At 40.8% G+C, this 19,464-nt stretch overlaps 1 protein-coding gene across 2 annotated transcripts in view; it reads right to left on the reverse strand.

Moving 5' to 3' along the window:
* Nucleotides 1-19,464, reverse strand: part of GOLM1 (golgi membrane protein 1) — a 118,424-nt gene that overhangs the window by 35,676 nt on the left and 63,284 nt on the right. For both annotated transcript variants that reach the window (XM_089662117.1, XM_089662118.1), the window contains 2 exons: nucleotides 9,788-9,842; nucleotides 3,185-3,278 (listed from right to left, as the gene is read on the reverse strand). In XM_089662117.1, the coding sequence (XP_089518243.1) occupies nucleotides 3,185-3,278; nucleotides 9,788-9,842 (149 nt within the window). The remainder of the gene's footprint in view (nucleotides 1-3,184; nucleotides 3,279-9,787; nucleotides 9,843-19,464) is intronic.

Genomic DNA, 19,464 nt, shown 5'->3' on the forward strand with positions numbered 1-19,464 from the left:
ACTTTGAATGACAATTGCGCGGTCATACAACACTGTACCCAAACTAAAATTTTATCATTTTCTTCACACAACTAGAGCTTTCTTTTGGTGGTATTTAATCACCGCTGGGGTTTTTATTTTTTGCTAAATTAACAAAAAAAGACCAAAAATTTTGAAAAAAAAAAAAATTTTTCTTTGTTTCTGTTATAAAAGTTTACAAATAAATAATTGTTCTTCATAAATTTAGGCCGAGATGTATTCTGCTACATGTCTTTGGTGAAAATAACCCAAATTAGGATGTATTTTTTAGTTTGTAGGAAAGTTATAGAGTTCACAAACTATGGTATAGATCTGAAAATTGATCAATCCTGAAGTACTGACAGCCAATCTAATTTCTTGAGGTCCAAGAATGTCAGAATAGTACAGATATCCCCAAATGACCCCTTTTTGCAGAGTAGACAGTCCGACGTACTTCATAAGAGGCATGGCGAGTTTTTTGAAGTTGTATTTTTTTCTCATTTTTCGGAAAATGAAAAAATTAAAAAAATTATTTTCACTATTTTATTTTTACATACTGTCACCAGTGCAGTACAGCGTCGTCATATAACTGGCATGGCGGTGAACAGGGACACTGACTGGTGACAGTATGAAAAAAAAATATATATATATATCTTTTTTTATTATATTTAATTACATTTTTTTTTATTTTTTTTAAGATTTTTTTTTCATATTTTACTATGACCAAAGTAGTACAATGTTACCATAGTAACATTGTACTACTTTGGGGAAGTGATCAGTATTTTTTTTTTTTTTTTTTTTTTTACACAATTTGCTTATAGCAAATAATTACTTTGCTATAAGCAAGCATTTACTGTACCTGAATGAAATCGATTCATTCAGCTTTTTTTTTTTTTTTTTTTTGTGCTTAGCTGTGATTTGGTCACAGCTAATCACATGACATGTGCATCTGATTAGCTGTGACCATTCACAGCTAGGCACTAGTATACAATGGATGGCATCATGAATGAAGCCATCCATTGTATACAACTGTCATGTGACCTGCTGTGATTGGTCACAGCAGGTCACATGGTACCAGCAACGGAAGCCGGTACTCGGATCTGTCATCGGCCGTGTCCGAGGTGCACGGCCGGTGACAGATCGCACTGCTGCGCCGCTCTGCATTAGCGCAAACGGCGCATGTGCGGGAGCACGCCAAATGGCGTGCACCCGGAATGAAGAGACACTTCTGAAGCCGCCAACCACCATTGGCCGGGCGGCTAATGGTTAATTTTCCGAAAAATGACGACAAAAAAAAAAATACAACTTCAAAAAACTCGCCATGCTTCCTATGAAGTACGCCGGACTGTCTACTTTGCAAAAAGGGGTCATTTGGGGGATATCTGTACTGTTCTGACATTCTTGGACCTCAAGAAATTAGATTGGCTGTCAGTACTTCAGGACTGATCAATATTCAGATCTATACCATAGTTTGTGAACTCTATAACTTTCCTACAAACTAAAAAATACATCTTAATTTGGGTTATTTTCACCAAAGACATGTAGCAGAATACATCTCGGCCTAAATTTCTGAAGAACAATTATTTATTTGCAATCTTTTATAACAGAAACAAAGAAAAACGTGTGTTTTTTTCAAAATTTTTGGTCTTTTTTGTTAATTCAGCAAAAAATAAAAACCCCAGCGGTGATTAAATACCACCAAAAGAAAGCTCTAGTTGTGTGAAGAAAATGATAAAATTTTAGTTTGGGTACAATGTTGTATGACCGCGCAATTGTCATTCAAATTGTGAGAGCGCTGAAACCTGAAACATGGCCTAGGCAGGAAGGTGTAAAAGTGCCCGGTATTGAATTGGTTAAATCTCAGGTGGAAGGAAACTCAGGATCAGAGTATTTTGTACCTTATAGATTATGAAAATATAAAAACAACTCTTCTATAATACCTCCAACTTTCAGCCAGCTTCATTTTTATAGCAAACAATAGGGTGTGGGGATAGGTCAGGAAGGAACAGAGGTGAAGAACCTGTATCCTGTACTGTAAAAGGGAGGAACCAGACGTTGTGCCACAGCAGCAAGGGAAGGACAGATCTGAAATCAGAGGTGACTGGAAGGTTGTCGCTTCTGGACCTAAATCAGTGCAGAGATGATAGTGCCCAAATCACTTTCAATGGAAAGCCGACATTTGGATGAACAGATGTAAACAGACTCAGTTATAGGGCTGTGCTGCCACTGAGGTAGCACTTACATCTCTGGCAGCAAAACTGTTAAAGGGGATGAGTGCTACTTACTGAGGAATATCTCTTTAGTAGCAGAGTGGTAATAAGAAGGACAAGCCCACATTCTGGCTTCACCCTCCTGGATGGGCCTTCCCCTGAAGGGGTCATCAAAAACATGCCTCCATCTGCTGATGCATCTGCATAACACCCTGTGGCTAACTTAATGAGATGCAGGTCATGCCAAGGTGAGTGTCAACACAGGATCCAGTGCACAAAGTGACATTACAGGCCGACCCTGCATTTTTCAGGTGGGGTCAAGGTACAGTCCCCCAAGGCTCAGCTGAGAAGTCAACTGATCCAGAAAACTAAACCGGAAAGCCGCTGTGGACATTAAGCAACTACAGCTTGATAGAAGAATCGTGCTGAAGAAAGCTTTAACAAAAAAGTGGGAAGTTCACTCAAGAGAACGTCAATCTAACAACACTAGGAAAAAACTAATGCTAGCTGGGAGTAGGAAAGGTTATAAAGTGGAAGTCCCTGCAGTATTTTTTTTTTGCCAATGTCCAATCACCTAAATCACCTTTATTCCATGGCTATGACTATGAATTCTGTGCCATGTACTGCAGGATTAAGAAAAGAATATATGGCTTCTGGTCAAGCCATAACCTTTGGTTTTACCCAGAAGAGTGCTAAAATGTTGGCAGTAAACCACAGGTATCAAAAGATAATGCTGAATAGTCAAAAAGGAGTGACCCTTACCAAAGGCCACAGGTTAGGACATATGACAACATCAACTTATATGAAAAGGCTCAGTTGAGTAACCAGGCAAGCCAGAATATAGACATGAAGTTGAATAATATTAATGCCACTTTCATAACCACAGTATATCAAGAAGCAACATGCATTTCCACTGTAAACACTGGTTGGATTCAGATTATGCTTGCCTACCAGAAGACAAACAACAATGCACTTACAGTTCATAAGATAATTTCTTAGTCTGACTTTCCTGCAGTTCCTTGAATTCCAGTTTAGACTCCTCCAAATGTCTTTGAAGAGTGCTGATTTGTACTGTAAAAAGTAAAAGAGTAAAATCTGAAAAATAGCAAATATAGAATGGTCATGACCCCCTCCCCCAATCCTTGGCAATTATAACTTATTATAGGCTCTGAACAAAAATGTCTAACCCATGTGCACATACACTACAGTGGATATAAAAAGTCTACACACCTCTGTTAAAAATATCAGGTTTCTGTGATGTAAAAAAATAAAGACAGACAAAGATAAATAATTTCAGAACTTTTTCCACCTTTAATGTAACCTATAAACTGTACAATTCAGTTGAACAAACTGAAATATTTTAGGTGGAGGGAAGTAAAAATAAAAAAACTAAAATAATATGGTTGCATAAATGTGCACACCCTTAAACTAATACTTGTTGAAGCACCTTTTGATTTTATTCCAGCACTCAGTCTTTTTGGGCATCAGTCTATCAGCATGGCACATCTTGACTTGGAAATATTTGCCCACTGTTCCTTGCAAAAACACTCCAAATCTGTCAGATTGCAAGGGCATCTCCTGTGTACAGCCCTCTTCAGATCACCCCACATATTTTTGATAGGATTCAGGTCTGGGCTCTGGCTGGGACATTCCAAAACTTTAATCTTCTTCTGGTGAAGCCATTTCTTTGTTAATTTGGATGTATGCTTTGGATCGTTGTTATGCTGAAAGATGAAGTTCCTCTTCATGTTCAGCTTTCTAGCAGAAGCCTGAAAGTTTTGTGCCAATATTGACTGGTGTGTGGAACTGTTCATAATTCCCTCTACCTTGACGAAGGCCCCAGTTCCAGCTGAAGAAAACCAAACAGCCCCAAAGCATGATGCTGCCACCACCATGCTTCACTGTGGGTATAGTGTTCTTTTGGTGATGTGCAGTGTTGTTTTTGCACCAAACATATCTTTTGGAATTATGGCCAAAAAAGTTCAACCTTGGTTTTATTAGACCATAACACATTTCCCACATGCTTTTGGGAGACTTCAGATGTGTTTTTGAAAAATTTAGCCGGGTTTGGATGTTTTTCTTCATAAGAAAAGGCTTCAGTCTTGCCACTCTACCCCATAGCCCAGACATATGAAGAATACGGGAGATTGTTGTCACATGTACCACACAGCCAGTACTTGCCGGATATTCCTGCAGCTCCTTTAATGTTGCTGTAGGCCTCTTGGCAGCCTCCCAGACCAGTTTTCTTCTTGTCTTTTCATCAATTTTGGAGGGACGTCCAGTTCTTAGTAACGTCACTGTTGCGCCATATTTTCTCAACTTGATGATGATGACGACTGTCTTCACTGTGTTCCATGGTATACCTAATGCCTTGGAAATTCTTTTGTACCCTTCTCCTGACTGATACCTTTTAACAATGAGATCCCTCCGATGCTTTGGAAGCGCTCTGCGGACCATGGCTTTTGCTGTAGGATGCAACTAAGAAAATGTCAGAAAAAACCTACTAGAACAGCTGAACTTCATTTGGGGTTAATCAGAGGCACTTTAAATGATGGCAGGTGTGTACTGACTTCTATTTAACATGATTTTGGATGTGATCGCTTCATTCTGAACACAGCTACAGCCCCAGTCATAAGAGGGTGTGCACACTTATGCAACCACAATCTTAGTTTTTTTATGTGTACTGGCGGATTGCAAGACAGAAGCGCGATTGGTCACTCCAGAGAACACATCTTCACAGTCCAATGGCGATGTGCTTTACACCACTGCATCAGATGCTTTGCATTGCACTTGGTGACTTAAGACTTGGATGCAGCTGCTCGGCCTTGGAACTCAATTCCATGAAGCTTTCTACGAACTGTTGTGCTAATCTGAAAGCCACACACAGTTTGGAGGGCTTTAGCTATTGACTCTGCAGACATTTGGTGACTTCTGCGCACTGTACGCTTCATCATGCACTGACTCTCTCAGCACTTTGTGGCGAAGTTGCTGTTCCCAGTTGCTTCCACTTTGTTATAATACCACTAACAGTTGACTGTGGAATATTTAGCAGCAAGGAAATTTCATGGATGGACTTATGGCACAGGTTGGAAACCTATCACGGTACCATGCTTCAATTCACCGAGCTCCTGAAAGTGACCCATTCTTTCAGAAAATGTTTGTAGAAGCAGTCTGCATGCCTAGGTGCTTTTTTTTTTTTTTTTATTAAGGTACTTGATTTTGTGCACCTGTAGCCATAGTGGCGATTGGCACACCTAAATCCAATGATTTGGAGGGGTGTCCCAAATCTTTTGGCAATATAGTGTGTGTATAGTACACATTTGTGAGATCACAGTGATTATTAATGTATTAATGTGTTTATTCACATTTTATTAGAATAAAAAGGTGGTTGCACTGCTGTAAAGGATACCAAATGAAGGTATCCAGCCAGGATGACCAGATCAGTGGGCTGTATCTTAAGAAATCAGGATCCAGGCTGAATAAGATTAAATAAAATTTATTAGCATACATATCACTCTTCCAACACCAGCACCAATAAACCGTAAACAATGCAAAGTGACAAAATAAACAGGATCATGCAGCAATCCAAACAACGACCTAAGTACAAATGGAGGGAGTACACATAAGAAGGGCAAGGTCAGGACTGAGACAGGAAACAAGGGGAGCAGAGCAGGATACAGGGTACTGGATGCAGGGTAGCAGGTCACAGGAACAAGGCACAGGATCAGGCAGGGACACAGCTCACATGAAGAACACTGAAGCATTGGACCTCAGTTATGGGCGGGCTTAAATACTGCCCAGTAGCCCATGTCAGGTGCAACCGAATTACTTGGAAAGCCTGGCTGCTGAGAGACAACCACTGGTGGCCACCGGAACTGAACCCCTCGACTCCAGGAACAGTGCCACCAGCAGGTGACCCAGGTACTGACAAGTCCTGACAGCAGCACTTTACTTATACTTTTTTGATGTGGGAACACAAACGTAGTGCTATTTCGGCAACCGGGCCATCTTTTAAATAGCGTCATCATGACTGGTGTGTCGGGGATCAGGAATACTGACAGTTGACAGAATGTAAAATAAAAAACTTTTTTATTATATAATTTTAGTGTCCATTTAAACAAGGAAAATTAAATAACAAAAACATGCCCAGCCTATAGTAAAATGAGGGCCAGGCGGGATCTCTCCCAATCTGGGTGGATGTCATGTGACATCCTCTCCAGAACGCTCCACATGTGTGCCCCACAGGCCATGCTGCAATTTGTCACCTGATATGTCCACCGTATGACATGACATATTAGTGTACCAGTCTGCTGCTGGTTCCCTGCTGACAGCTAAATGTAAAAAATTGCCGGCAAGAATAAATGTATGGAAAAAGAAAAAAAACAAACACACACCAAACTGTGTTGGGGTTTACCCCCTTAAATCCATACCAGGCCCTTTGGGGCTTGGTGATGTCACAACAGTGTGAGGTCACCCGATGGCTCCGCCCTTAATTTACTGTATGAGCTACCAGACGGTGGGAGCCTTTTTTTTGGGTCAGCGGTGGCGGTGGGCATCATGATTGACGATGGATCAAAACCGGGGGACTTTTTTTTGTTTGTTTACTTTGGATGTTTTAATAATGGACTTGTCAAAAACTTGTGCTGTGTTTTTTATTTACTTTTTAAACTTTTTTTTGTGAACGAGTAGGGGTATTATGCAGTTTATATATATATATATATATATATATATATATATATATAAAAAACAGCGCACAATTTATCCTTCAATCCCTGCACAATAGATCTACATATGATCTCACCAGATTCTTCATATCAAGCACAAATTGTATATAATTCAGCTGATGACGCATCTGTTAAGGACATGGTGGCTGGCTTCATGGCCCTCTCCTTAACCAGTGGGAAAAAAAAAAAAAAAAAAAAAAAAACTCTGCTAAATGCTGGGCACCAGTGTTTAGCAGAATTTACAGGAGTTTAGGAGCGGTCAGTATTTTTTTTGCCAAAATGCTGCTGCTCCAAAACGCACTGACAGAGGATATTTTTTCTACCACTAAACTTTCCTGCAAGAAAATGCTACCTATGTGTGCACGAACACATAGGATAACATGCAGAGGAGTTTAGAGGCAGTTAAAAACACACACACACACACACACACACACACACACACACACACACACACACGTCTGATGCCCAAGGTACACTTGCTGCTATGACAACTAAGAGGACATTATTCGTACATTGGAAAGATACATGCGCGCCCCGGCAATCAGTGGTGCGCTGTGTCCCTGGGACACAGTGGATCACAGATCGCAGTAAAGCGCTGATGACGAAGGCTCTATCATCTGATCAGCCATGTCCAATCACAGCTGATCGCATGTAAATAGGAAATGCTGGTTATCAGCAATCCTCTCCTCATGCTGACAGAGCGAGAGGAGAGCTGGTAATCGGTATTGCTCAGAGATGACATGTACACTGATCATTAGGACACTGATGATCAGTGTCCTGATGATCAGTGTAGCCCATCAGTGCCATCTGTCAGTGCCCATAATTGCCATCTACCAGTGCCCATCAATGCCACACATCAGTGCCCATCAGAACAGCCTTTCAGTGCCAACTATCAGTGTCATCTATCAGTGCCCATCATTGCCGCCTATCAGTAATGCCTGTCAATGCCAAACAGTGCCTCCTCATCAGTGCAGCTTATCAGTGCCAATCACTGCGGCCTCATTAGCACACAACAGTGAAGGAGAAAAATGATCTATTTACAAACATTTTATGACAAAGAAAAAAACTTTTTTTTTTCTTCAAAATCTTCAGTCTTTTTTAGTTTTAGCAAAGAATAAAAAAAAAAACAAAAAAACACTGGTGATTAAATACCACCAAAAGAAAGTTCTATCAGTCTCAAAAAAGGATAAAAATGTTGTTGTTTGGATATAGTGTTGCATGACCGTGCAATTGTCATTCAAATTGCGAAAGTGCTGAAAGCTGAAAAATTGCCTACCGGGCACTTCCACCCCCTTCCTGCCCAGACCAAGTGGTTAAAAGTATAAAATATATATAAACTCAAACGATGGACTTTTTACTTGCGTCCTTTGGTCAGCTAAATGTACTACTACATTTGGTTATATTTGATTGAAATGTTAGGGGGTGTTTTTCAAAATGATTTCTCAGCAAAATAAAGCATGGAGATATAGATGGATGGGTGAGTTTGCTTTAAATATTAAAAATGAATTAAATTGCTTTTTTGGTTTGTGATTCTCAGAAGCAGTTCAATTTGGGGGAAAAAATATTGGGAAATGTGTATGCATTGCTGTGCTGTATATATACACACACACACACGGTATAAATATTTTTGAATGTAGACATACACTCTAACCCTCCCCTACTCTATCCAAAACAAACAAAACAAGGGCTTTGGATAAAACTAACTTTTAGGATTATAAAATTGATAAATCATACAAAAAAGCTAAAATAAGGAGCATTTTCTTTTGGTATGTATGTACACTTAGTAGTGCAATATAGAGTTTGCATGCTGCAACCGATTGACATCATAGCTTAACACTGTACATTATATTTAGAATTAAAGCATTGTTTCCATGGTGCAGTGCGAGTCTCTGTTGACTTATAACAAGGGATTTCCTCTGTACTCCAGTGTTTTGAGACGGTTTCTGTGTTACATAGTGTGCGTCTGTTCACTATCACAGTTTGATTTATGCAAGCGACTTACTTTTCTTCACTGTAGTGGTTTAAGCAATGCTTGTGTTTGCAGTGTGGCACCTGCATTAGCTGTAAAATAAGGTCTTCAGATAAGAAGTTGATAATACAGCTTAAAGGCTGCAGTTATCATGATGGGAGATTTTCAATGGGCTGCACAGAGAAAAAAAAATAAAAAAAGGAAGAAGGTCGGGTTCTCAGGGCTCACTGAATTCTAAGTTTTTTGCCTGCACCGAACAGTGACTGCATTCATAGCACAGGCTTCTCCTCGCAGTCACCTCTTTCCACCTGCCCAAGAACTTCCTGCTGGCACTCACACATTGATCTGGATAAGCTGTAAGCAAAATGTCAACAAAAGACTAGAGCCAAGCTGGATCTATTTCATAGTACATAAGGATCAATCTGACACTATGATAAGAAGATACATAGGCAGCAGCCCATTAAAAGAAGTCAAATCCTTTTAGCTAGAGTTGAACAAGTGTCTCACTGAAAGTCACAAGTGTTCAGATCTGACAACGTCTCTTACAATGGGTTGATAAAGAGACAATTATTCACTGAAATGCACATATGCAAGAAAAACAGGGAAAAGGCAGACAGTTCATATCCTATTTTTTTGTTTCTTTGCAATTCAGAAAACATTGCTCTGTCACCCATCTATATGGTTATACTCAAAATAAATGTTTTAGACTCCAGCAATGCATTGGTAACTTATATTGTATACTTGTTGTTCCTATATATTAAATTGCTTTGTATAGTGCCAATAACAATGCTGATCCTACATACAAAAAAATGACAAACAGGATTTATGAATTAACATTATAGTAATGTACAGATATTAGTGCAAACACCAACAAATGCTTTGTATACCTTGAAGATTCTGTATGAGGTAGTCCTTGCTCGTAAGGTTGTTTAACAGGCTTTCCTGTGAAAAGACAAGCATTCACATTACAGAAAATAAAATACCTAAAAAGAAACCATTAAAAATGGCGCCTGGCACAAAATCGCTGGCCCTATTTCAGAAGCCTTTGGTGGAAGCCACCATCCCTCAAATTATAAGCATTATACCAATCCAAGAACAATGAATTCAAGCCTTTTCAGCTTCACTGTGAATCAAGTTATTGAGCAGCGACCAGTATACGCTACATAAACATTTCCACTAAAAGCTTCTAAGGATCATTTTAGCCATGATATACTGTTAAAAATGATGGCATTTATACATTTCTAAAGCAAGACATAATGCTTTAACAATACTTGTTTAGGACTAGGCTTATGCTATCCACATTTTAGTTTGCAATGTGACAAATGAAAATATTGCCAGCAAACGGTTAACTCTGGTAGCAGACATGATAATAAAACCTTACACAAGGTATAGAACTACTTGCTATAATCATCCAGCTTTCAGAAAACAAGTCTGTCAGTGGAGTACAAAATAAAAGACAGTATTCTAAGCTATGTTAGCTTGCTGCTTTACAAAAAGGGCAATATTGGAACCTTTAAACTGACTCCACAGAGAGTGGCAAGTATGCATGGCTCACTCATTTGAACTACTTCAATCCATTCATTGGCCAGGTTGGAAAAAGATTGTGGAAGTCCAGTGAAACTTTTGTCCTTTTTTCAGAGAAAAGGGCACAATTGACATCAAAGTGTTTAGTAAATTTATCAGAAAGTCTAATAAACACTATCAGTGCATTTCTATAAACCCCACATACTATTTGTATATACATGGTGTGCACAATTAGGCAAGCAAGCATTTTGACCAAATCCAAATTTTTATGCATATTGTCCAACTCCAAGCTGTAGAAACTTGAATGCTTGTTGGATTTACACATATCAGGTGTAGTGTATTTGTGTAATGAGGGAGGGTGTGGCTTAAGGGGATCAACACCCTATAGCAAGGTGTACCTGAGAAACCACTGAGTGGAGGCTGATGGCGGCAGCAAGGTGCGGCAGGGTTTTTCAGCATCTGTACCGATGCTTTTTTTCATATTGGCCAAAAGGGGTGTTTTCGGCCGAAACATTTCGGCCACCAAGATTTTGGTGCATCCCTGTCCAGAACTGAAACCTACCTGGAATGCCCAGAAGTAGAAGGTGTTCAGTGCTCAGAGACATGGCCAAGGTACGAAATACTGCAAATTGAAGGGAAGGACTGCAAATTGAAGGGACGGACCTACAAAAGGTGATATTCTCTGAACTATTACCTGTGCCATGCGCAACTCAAGAAAGATAGGGGGAGATTAGAGAACTAAATGCATGGCTAAAGACCTGGTGTAAGTGGGAAGGATTTGGGTTTCTACAGCATTGGGCTGACTTGTCATTGGGGTGCAACCTATATGCTAGAGATAGTCTGCACCTAAATTGAAGGGGGTCTGCTGTGCTGGGGGAGGTTTATGGGCAGGCTGGAGGAGTATTTAAAACTAGGATCAAGGGTGGAGGGAGAATTATATTATAATGGGGCAGACAGATCAGACAGGGGTCAATGCTTATTGGTGGGTGGAAATGGGGAAAGGGGGGGGCTATGGCAGATAAGAAGGTTCCATGTTACAAACAACCATTGGAATTGGTACCATTCGTATGAAAATAAAGTGTTTGTTCACCAGTGCCAGAAATCTGCCAAGCAAAATAGGTGAGTTGGAAGCTTTGGTGCATGAACAGAACTATTATTTAATTTGTATTGCTGAATCTTGGCTTCATTCTTCACATGACTGGGCCATTAATATTCCTGACTATGTTCACTTTGAGTTACAGGGTAAAACAAAGGAAAGGTGGTGGTGTCAGTCTATGTGAGAAGTAATCTCAGAGCAAGTGTGAAAGAGGACCTAGTTGATGGAGAGTGTGATGAGGCTAAAGCATTATGTGTGGAACTGCACATGGGGGTGCCTACAACAAAAAGGTAATCACTGGAGTTTGTTATAGGCTTCCCAGTGTTAATGAGGAGGTGGAAACGCAGCTCCTTGCACAGATCGAAAAGGGCTGGGACAGTGATAAAAATGGGGGATTTTAAACTGCCCGGAAATTGACTGGAGGAATAATGGTACTGCAGGAACAGTTAAAAAGGGCAAAAATGTAAAAACCTACTACAGGCCATTCTTTTGGTACAGTTCATAGAGGCCCCAACTAGGAATGTTAATCTCAAACCATCTGGGTAGAAGTGACCAGAACACGATTTAATTTATTGTTAGCTGTAAACAGCAAGCACATACGGGAAAAATTTATTAAAAAATGCTCAACTTTAAGAGAGCTAATTTTCCAAAGCTGAGGGATGCTCTCCAAGACTTCGACTGGGAGGGAATATTGGCATTGATGAACATAACACAGAAATGGGGAGTTCAAAAAGACTGTATGTGAACACACTGCAAAATATATTCCCATGGGCAACAAGTTTAAAAGGATAAAAATTAAACCTATGTGGCTTACGGCCAAAGTTAAAAAAGCTATAGATAAGAAAAGAGCTTAAATTAAATCTAAAAATGAAGGAACGCCATCTTCCTTTAAACATTACAAAGAATATAACAGAATATGCACAAAAAAGAAATAAGACTACAAATATTGAAAACGAACGACAGATTGCAAAAGATAGGATAAACCCCCCCCCCAAACAAAAAAAAAAAATTCTTCAAATATATTAACAGTAAAAAAGGTCCGGTCCGCGCATTTAGGTCCTTTACAAAATAATCTAGAGTGGGCGATTGGGGACAAAGAGAAGGCAAATATATTAAATACCTTCCACAGCTCTGTGTATACAAAAAGGAGCATGGGGGAACTCTTGTCCATAATGGGCATGGCATTGACACAGCTCCAGATGATCCACATTGGCTCACAATTGATATGATCCAGAAATATTTAGACCTTGACTGGATGGCATACACTCACGGGTCCTTACAGAATTGAGCTCTCTCATTTTAAAGCCATTGTTTCTATTTTTTTAGGGACTCTTTAATGACCGACGTAAGGCCAATGTGGTGCCTATATTTAAAAAAGGGGTCAAAATCTTTATCAAGTAAATTATAGACTTGTTAGTTTAACTTCTATAGTTGGGAAGATACTGGAGAGTTTAATAAAAGACCACATACAGTCAGGTCCATAAATAATGGGACATCAACACAATTCTAACATTTTTGGCTCTATACACCACCACAATGGATTTGAAATGAAACCAACAAGATGTGCTTTAACTGCAGACTGTCAGCTTTAATTTGAGGGTATTTACATCCAAATCAGGTGAACGGTGTAGGAATTACAACAGTTTGCATATGTGCCTCCCACTTGTTAAGGGGCCAAAAGTAATGGGACAATTGGCTTCTCAGCTGTTCCATGGCCAGGTGTGTGTTATTCCCTCATTATCCCAATTACAATGAGCAGATAAAAGGTCCAGAGTTCATTTCAAGTGTGCTATTTGCATTTGGAATCTGTTGCTGTCAACTCTCAAGATGAGATCCAAAGAGCTGTCACTATCAGTGAAGCAAGCCATCATTAGGCTGAAAAAACAAAACAAACCCATCAGAGAGATAGCAAAAACATTAGACGTGGCCAAAACAACTGTTTGGAACATCCTTAAAAAGAAGGAACGCACCGGTGAGCTCAGCAACACCAAAAGACCCGGAAGACCACGGAAAACAACTGTGGTGGATGACCGAAGAATTCTTTCCCTGGTGAAGAAAACACCCTTCACAACAGTTGGCCAGATCAAGAACACTCTCCAGGAGGTAGGTGTATGTGTGTCAAAGTCAACAATCAAGAGAAGACTTCACCAGAGTGAATACAGAGGGTTCACCACAAGATGGAAACCATTGGTGAGCCTCAAAAACAGGAAGGCCAGATTAGAGTTTGCCAAACGACATGTAAAAAAGCCTTCACAGTTCAGGAACAACATCCTATGGACAGATGAGACCAAGATCAACTTGTACCAGAGTGATGGGAAGAGAAGAGTATGGAGAAGGAAAGGAACTGCTCATGATCCTAAGCATACCACCTCATCAGTGAAGCATGGTGGTGGTAGTATCATGGCGTGGGCATGTATGGCTGCCTATGGAACTGCTTCTCTTGTATTTATTGATGATGTGACTGCTGACAAAAGCAGCAGGATGAATTCTGAAGTGTTTCGGGCAATATTATCTGCTCATATTCAGCCAAATGCTTCACAACTCATTGGACGCCGCTTCACAGTGCAGATGGACAATGACCCAAAGCAGACTGCAAAAGCAACCAAAGAGTTTAAGGGAAAGAAGTGGAATGTTATGCAATGGCCAAGTCCATCACCTGACCTGAATCCAATTGAGCATGCATTTCACTTGCTGAAGACAAACCTGAAGGGAAAATGCCCCAAGAACAAGCAGGAACTGAACACAGTTGCAGTAGAGGCCTGGCAGAGCATCACCAAGGATGAAACCCAGCGTCTGGTGATGTCTATGCGTTCCAGACTTCAGGCTGTAATTGACTGCAAAGGATTTGCAACCAAGTATTAAAAAGTGAAAGTTTGATTTATGATTATTATTCTGTCCCATTACTTTTGGTCTCTTAACAAGTGGGAGGCACATATGCAAACTGTTGTAATTCCTACACCGTTCACCTGATTTGGATGTAAATACCCTCAAATTAAAGCTGACAGTTTGCAGTTAAAGCACATCTTGTTCGTTTCATTTCAAATCCATTGTGGTGGTGTATAGAGCCAAAAATGTTAGAATTGTGTCCATGTCCCAATATTTATGGACCTGACTGTAGACGAGTTCTTGCTGGAAAAAAATATTTTAAGCAACAGACAGCATGGATTCATGAAAGACAGAAGTTGCCAAACAAATCTGATTTCTTTTTATAAGGAGGCGAGCAAAACCTTGGACAGAGGGGTGGCGGTGGACATGGTATACTTGGATTCTGCAAAAGAATTTGACACAGTTCCCCACAAACGGCTACTGTGCAAGGTAAAGTCTACAGGCTTGGAAAAATCTGTATGTAAATGGTTGTAAACTGGCTAAAAAGATTGTATTCAGAGAGTAGTGGTTAATGATTCATACTCTGAATGGTCTAGGGTTGTTAGTGGTGTACCCCAAGGTTCAGTGTTGGGATACTTACTTTTTAATATATTTATAAATGATATAGGGTGTGGGATTATAAATGCCATTTTAGTCTTTGTAGTTGACACCAAGCTGTGCAATGGAATAACGTCCTTACAGAATTTCTCCAACTTACAAGCCGACCTCAATGCACTGTTTAATTGGGCAACTATGTGGCAAATGAGGTTTAATGGTGATAAATGTAAAGTTATGCACTCGGGGGTTAAGAATATGCATGCATCATACATACTAGAGGGAGTACAAATAGGAGGAATCAGTGGTGGAGAAGGATCTGGGAGTTCTGGTAGATCACAAGTTCAATGGCATGCAATGCCAAGCTGCAGTTTCTAAAGCGAGCAAAATACTCTCTTGTATTAAAAAGCGGTATAGACTCTAGAGGGAGAGAGAGAGAGATCATTTTACCCTTGTTCAAACCATTAGTAATACCTCATCTGGAATATGCAGTTCAATTTTGGGCATCAATTCACAAAAAGAACATTGGGGAACTGGAGAAAGTACAGAGAAGGGCAACCAAACTGATAAAAGACATGGGAGGAGCTAGGCTATGAAGAAAGATTAGAGGAACTGAATTCTCTTGAGAAGGAGATTAAGGAGGAATATGATCAACATGTATAAATACATAAGTGGTTCACAGGGCCGGATCTTTGGGGGGTGCTGGAGTGGGCTAAGCCCACCCAAATTTCAGTTGCGCCCTCCCAAAGCTAACTGCTGCCCTCCTCCTTCCTGGACACTGTCCTTGTCTGCTGAACCACACTTCAGACAGCTGCACTCTCCCCTGCAGCTTTGTACACATAGCAGATGTACTGGCCAGTTTATCATCAGGTGAGGGGGGGGCAGCGGGGTGAGGGAGGCTGCCAGTACCTCTCCCGTCATCTAATACAGGTCGCGTTGGTGGGCGGGGCCAGGGGGTGTGGCTCCTTCCCACATACACCTTAACTCAGGAAGAGAAGTGGATACAGCAGCCAAGCCCCGGGAAGTCTTCAACCAAGCTTTACTGTAAGTGACTGAGCACACTACCATTACATACTGCCCCAGCCTGCCACCACACTGCCATTATAGTGCTCTAACGTGCCACTGTACTGCCCTAGCTTGCCACTATAAATCTCTAATCTGCCACAATACTTCACCAGCCTGCCACTACACTGCTCTAGCCTGCCACTTTAAATGCCCCAATCTGCCACTATACTGCTCTAGCCTGCCACTATACCACCACTATACTGCTCTAGCCTGCCACTATGCTGAACTAGCATAACCGCATCTCTCTTATATGTGTGTTATTAAAGTAAGGCATTAGGTTAGTGATATGCTGATTTAAAAAACACCCGTTTTAAATGAATGCTTCATCCCTAATTTTTGTACATTCTTCAGCTAGTGTCTTTCTGGGTGCATAGCAAAAAAAAAAAAAAAAAAAAAAAAAAAAAAAAAGTGACCCTGGAAAGGTTTTAAAAATGTTGGCAACTATGCTGAACTACTTCTCTTATCTCTGCACTGCACACAGCCTGGGCAAAGGCAGCAGAGCTCCTGCTCCCCACACAGCACAGATTCCCTTGCATACAACCACAATCTGTATAGCTTGTAGCTGGCTACTATGTTGAAGTTCTGACCTGTGAAATTCCATGGTCAGAATGGTAGTGCAGCTGCAGAACCCAGCTACACACTATGCAGATCAAGGTTGTGTGCAAGGGAATCCAATCTCAGCTATGTGTAATGTGTGGCGAGGAGGAGATTTGCTGCCTGTGCCCTGCCTGTGTGCAGTGCAGGGATGGGAATAGGAGTTCTGCTGAATGCCCTGCCAGCAGTAACCCCTAACCTCTGCTGAGTGCTCCCTACAGTGACCCTGTCCTCTGCCCTGCCAGCAGTAACCACTAACCTCTGCTGAGTGCTCCCTACAGTGACCCTGTCCTCTGCCCTGCCAGCAGTAACCACTAACCTCTGCTGAGTGCTCCCTACAGTGACCCTGACCTCTGCCCTACCAGCAGTAACCTCAGTCTTCCTTCCTGCTGACCGCTGTAGACTCCAGTACAATGATCTACAAGTTAATGGCCTCCGTTCGCTGCCCTACAAAGTGATGTTGCTAGCCTCTGTCCTGGTGACCCCCTATACACTGCCCTGCTGACCTCCCATCCTCTGCCCCCTGGCATTTTATACTGCACCCCCACATTGGACAGGCAAGATCTGGTCCTGGTGGTTCATATAATAAACTCGAGTGACTAACTATGTAACAACCAGCCTGTCCATAAATGGATCAAATCTCGACCGGACCTTGCTGAACTGGCAGGGATTCGATCCATCTATGGCCAGCTTTAGTCCCTCTGTCAGTTGTTTTAATGCGGCCTTTGACCTCACAGTAGAGAACAATTTACTGTAGAAGGAATATCAGGATTAATGAACAATTTGTGATCGAGTGTTGACAAATTCATGAATTTGTAAGATACATTCAACTGTCTACTGATGTGTTAGAAAATCAGTGGGCAGCGTAGGTTCCAAAATGGTAAGAAAATGTCGGGACACCCAAGGTTACACAGAAAGTTAATGAGGTAATTTTAACATTTTTCATTAAATTCCACAATGTGCATGCAACATGAGCTACTTGTATGTAGGGAAAAAAAAAAAAGCTCCATATCTGCTCAACATCCTTGTGTTTATCACATACCCTTCCATCTAGGACAATAGATACACAGTTGACATTAGCAGGGCTAGATTGCTTCCCTTGCCCGTCCTCTATGCCACTCCCTATGATCATCCTATTCTGTACTCACGAAGATTTATACTCTTTGTATATGTGGAGGTAAAAATTATGATGAAATATTAAACAGAATTATTCAGTCTTGCACTGAAATAATAGTCTTCATAGGCTAATGTGCAAGAGCAGAGCATAACCATTACCTGTTCCCAAACAGAATATCAGCATACAATTCAACTAGTTAACTTTAGGTGTATAAATGTGGCCATAAACTATACAATCTGGCTGTAAAATCTAATTTACCAAAACTATATAATAGGACGACACACCATCTATCCAATCACTATATCCAATTAAGCAGGCCCTTGCATTACATCAGGGATGTTGCGCGGGCTGCATGCAGCCTGAGCCCATCTGAAGGGACGCTGGGGTAGCCAGGCAAATGCCCGTGGGGAGAGATCCTGGGGATGCTGTAAAAAAAATAAATAAATAAAAATAAATAATATATAGATGGATGAAGGGTGTGTGCTAATGAGGTCAGTGCAGAATGTGTGTGCTAATGAGATCTGCTGATAATCAGCTTCCAGAGTCCTACTGGCTCCTCTGTTTACATTACAGGAATTGAAAAAGCTTTCTAAGACATTTACCAAGGGCTAAGGTAAGACCTTGCTCTCCAGATCAAAGGAAGCTTGAATATTTTTGCAACTGAGGTATATTAATGGTATATTGGTGCATAGGGGAGCTGGATTTTATGAAGAAAAAAAAAGTGAACTTAGCATTTAAAAGATTGAAGCGGTTTTCAGGCCTTACGCTGGACTGCCTTCTTTCCCTGTGTCTATCCCCAGTAGACTGTGGGAGAGTGGAGGTCCTTCTTTCCAGCTTCCAGCCTGTAGGCAGATAAACCCCCCCCCCAGGGCCCCCTCTCAGGCTCCACACCAGCAGCACTTCCTCACGCCATCTTCCACCTGACTCCTCTGCTGACCAGGTTCTCTCACATTTAATGGCTGCCGTAGCCACCTTGCCAGGCCTCCTGCTTGGGTATTGGCCAGACTCCCTTAAGTATGCAGATCAGCCCTTCCTCACCCCACCTACTGGCTTATAGAAACCCCAGGCTTCTAGCAAGCCTCTAACTGTATTAGAGAGGGGGGAAAAAAAAAAAAAAAACACAACACACACACTCACTATATCAACTGGAGGGTGTTACATATTTATTGAACTGGAACTATTAGGACAGCTGTTGAAGTACAAAGAAAGAAAAGAAACTCTTTAAGCAAGTTATAATAGGTAAAGTTTTTTGTAGCTCTGGATATATTAATAGTGTTAATATACTGTAGTAAATATGCATATATGCTTAATTGTAATAAATAAAAAAGAACACAGAAAATAAGACATTATTAAGGCGTGGAGTTTACATGCAGAGAGTAAAACCTGAAATAGCATATTTGGTCAGTCCGGCCAAAAATGAAGCACATAAGAATCTAAAGGTTTCACTGGATATTTCCAGTAATTCCCAACAGAACATTTTTTCTTTTTACAGGTATAGATAAGGCCTCAGTCTCAGTGTATGTGCAATGCATGCAGCTACGGAACAAAACGCCATAAATTGGTCTCCCTGGGAATAGGATGCAGTGTTTGCAAGGCCAAATAAAAAGTAAGCTCTTTTATATAAATACACCTGGTAAAAACAAAAAAAAAAAAACAAACACACACACACTTGAATGGTGATCATTATTACAACAGGTCTAAGTTTAATTAGCCAGCCTTGAGAATGACAGCTTTAAGGCTCAGATACA

Source organism: Staurois parvus, unplaced genomic scaffold (assembly GCF_062004578.1).
Source record: "Staurois parvus isolate SC_StPar_1 unplaced genomic scaffold, SC_StPar_1.0 ptg001432l, whole genome shotgun sequence".
NCBI classification, from domain to species: domain Eukaryota; kingdom Metazoa; phylum Chordata; class Amphibia; order Anura; family Ranidae; genus Staurois; species Staurois parvus.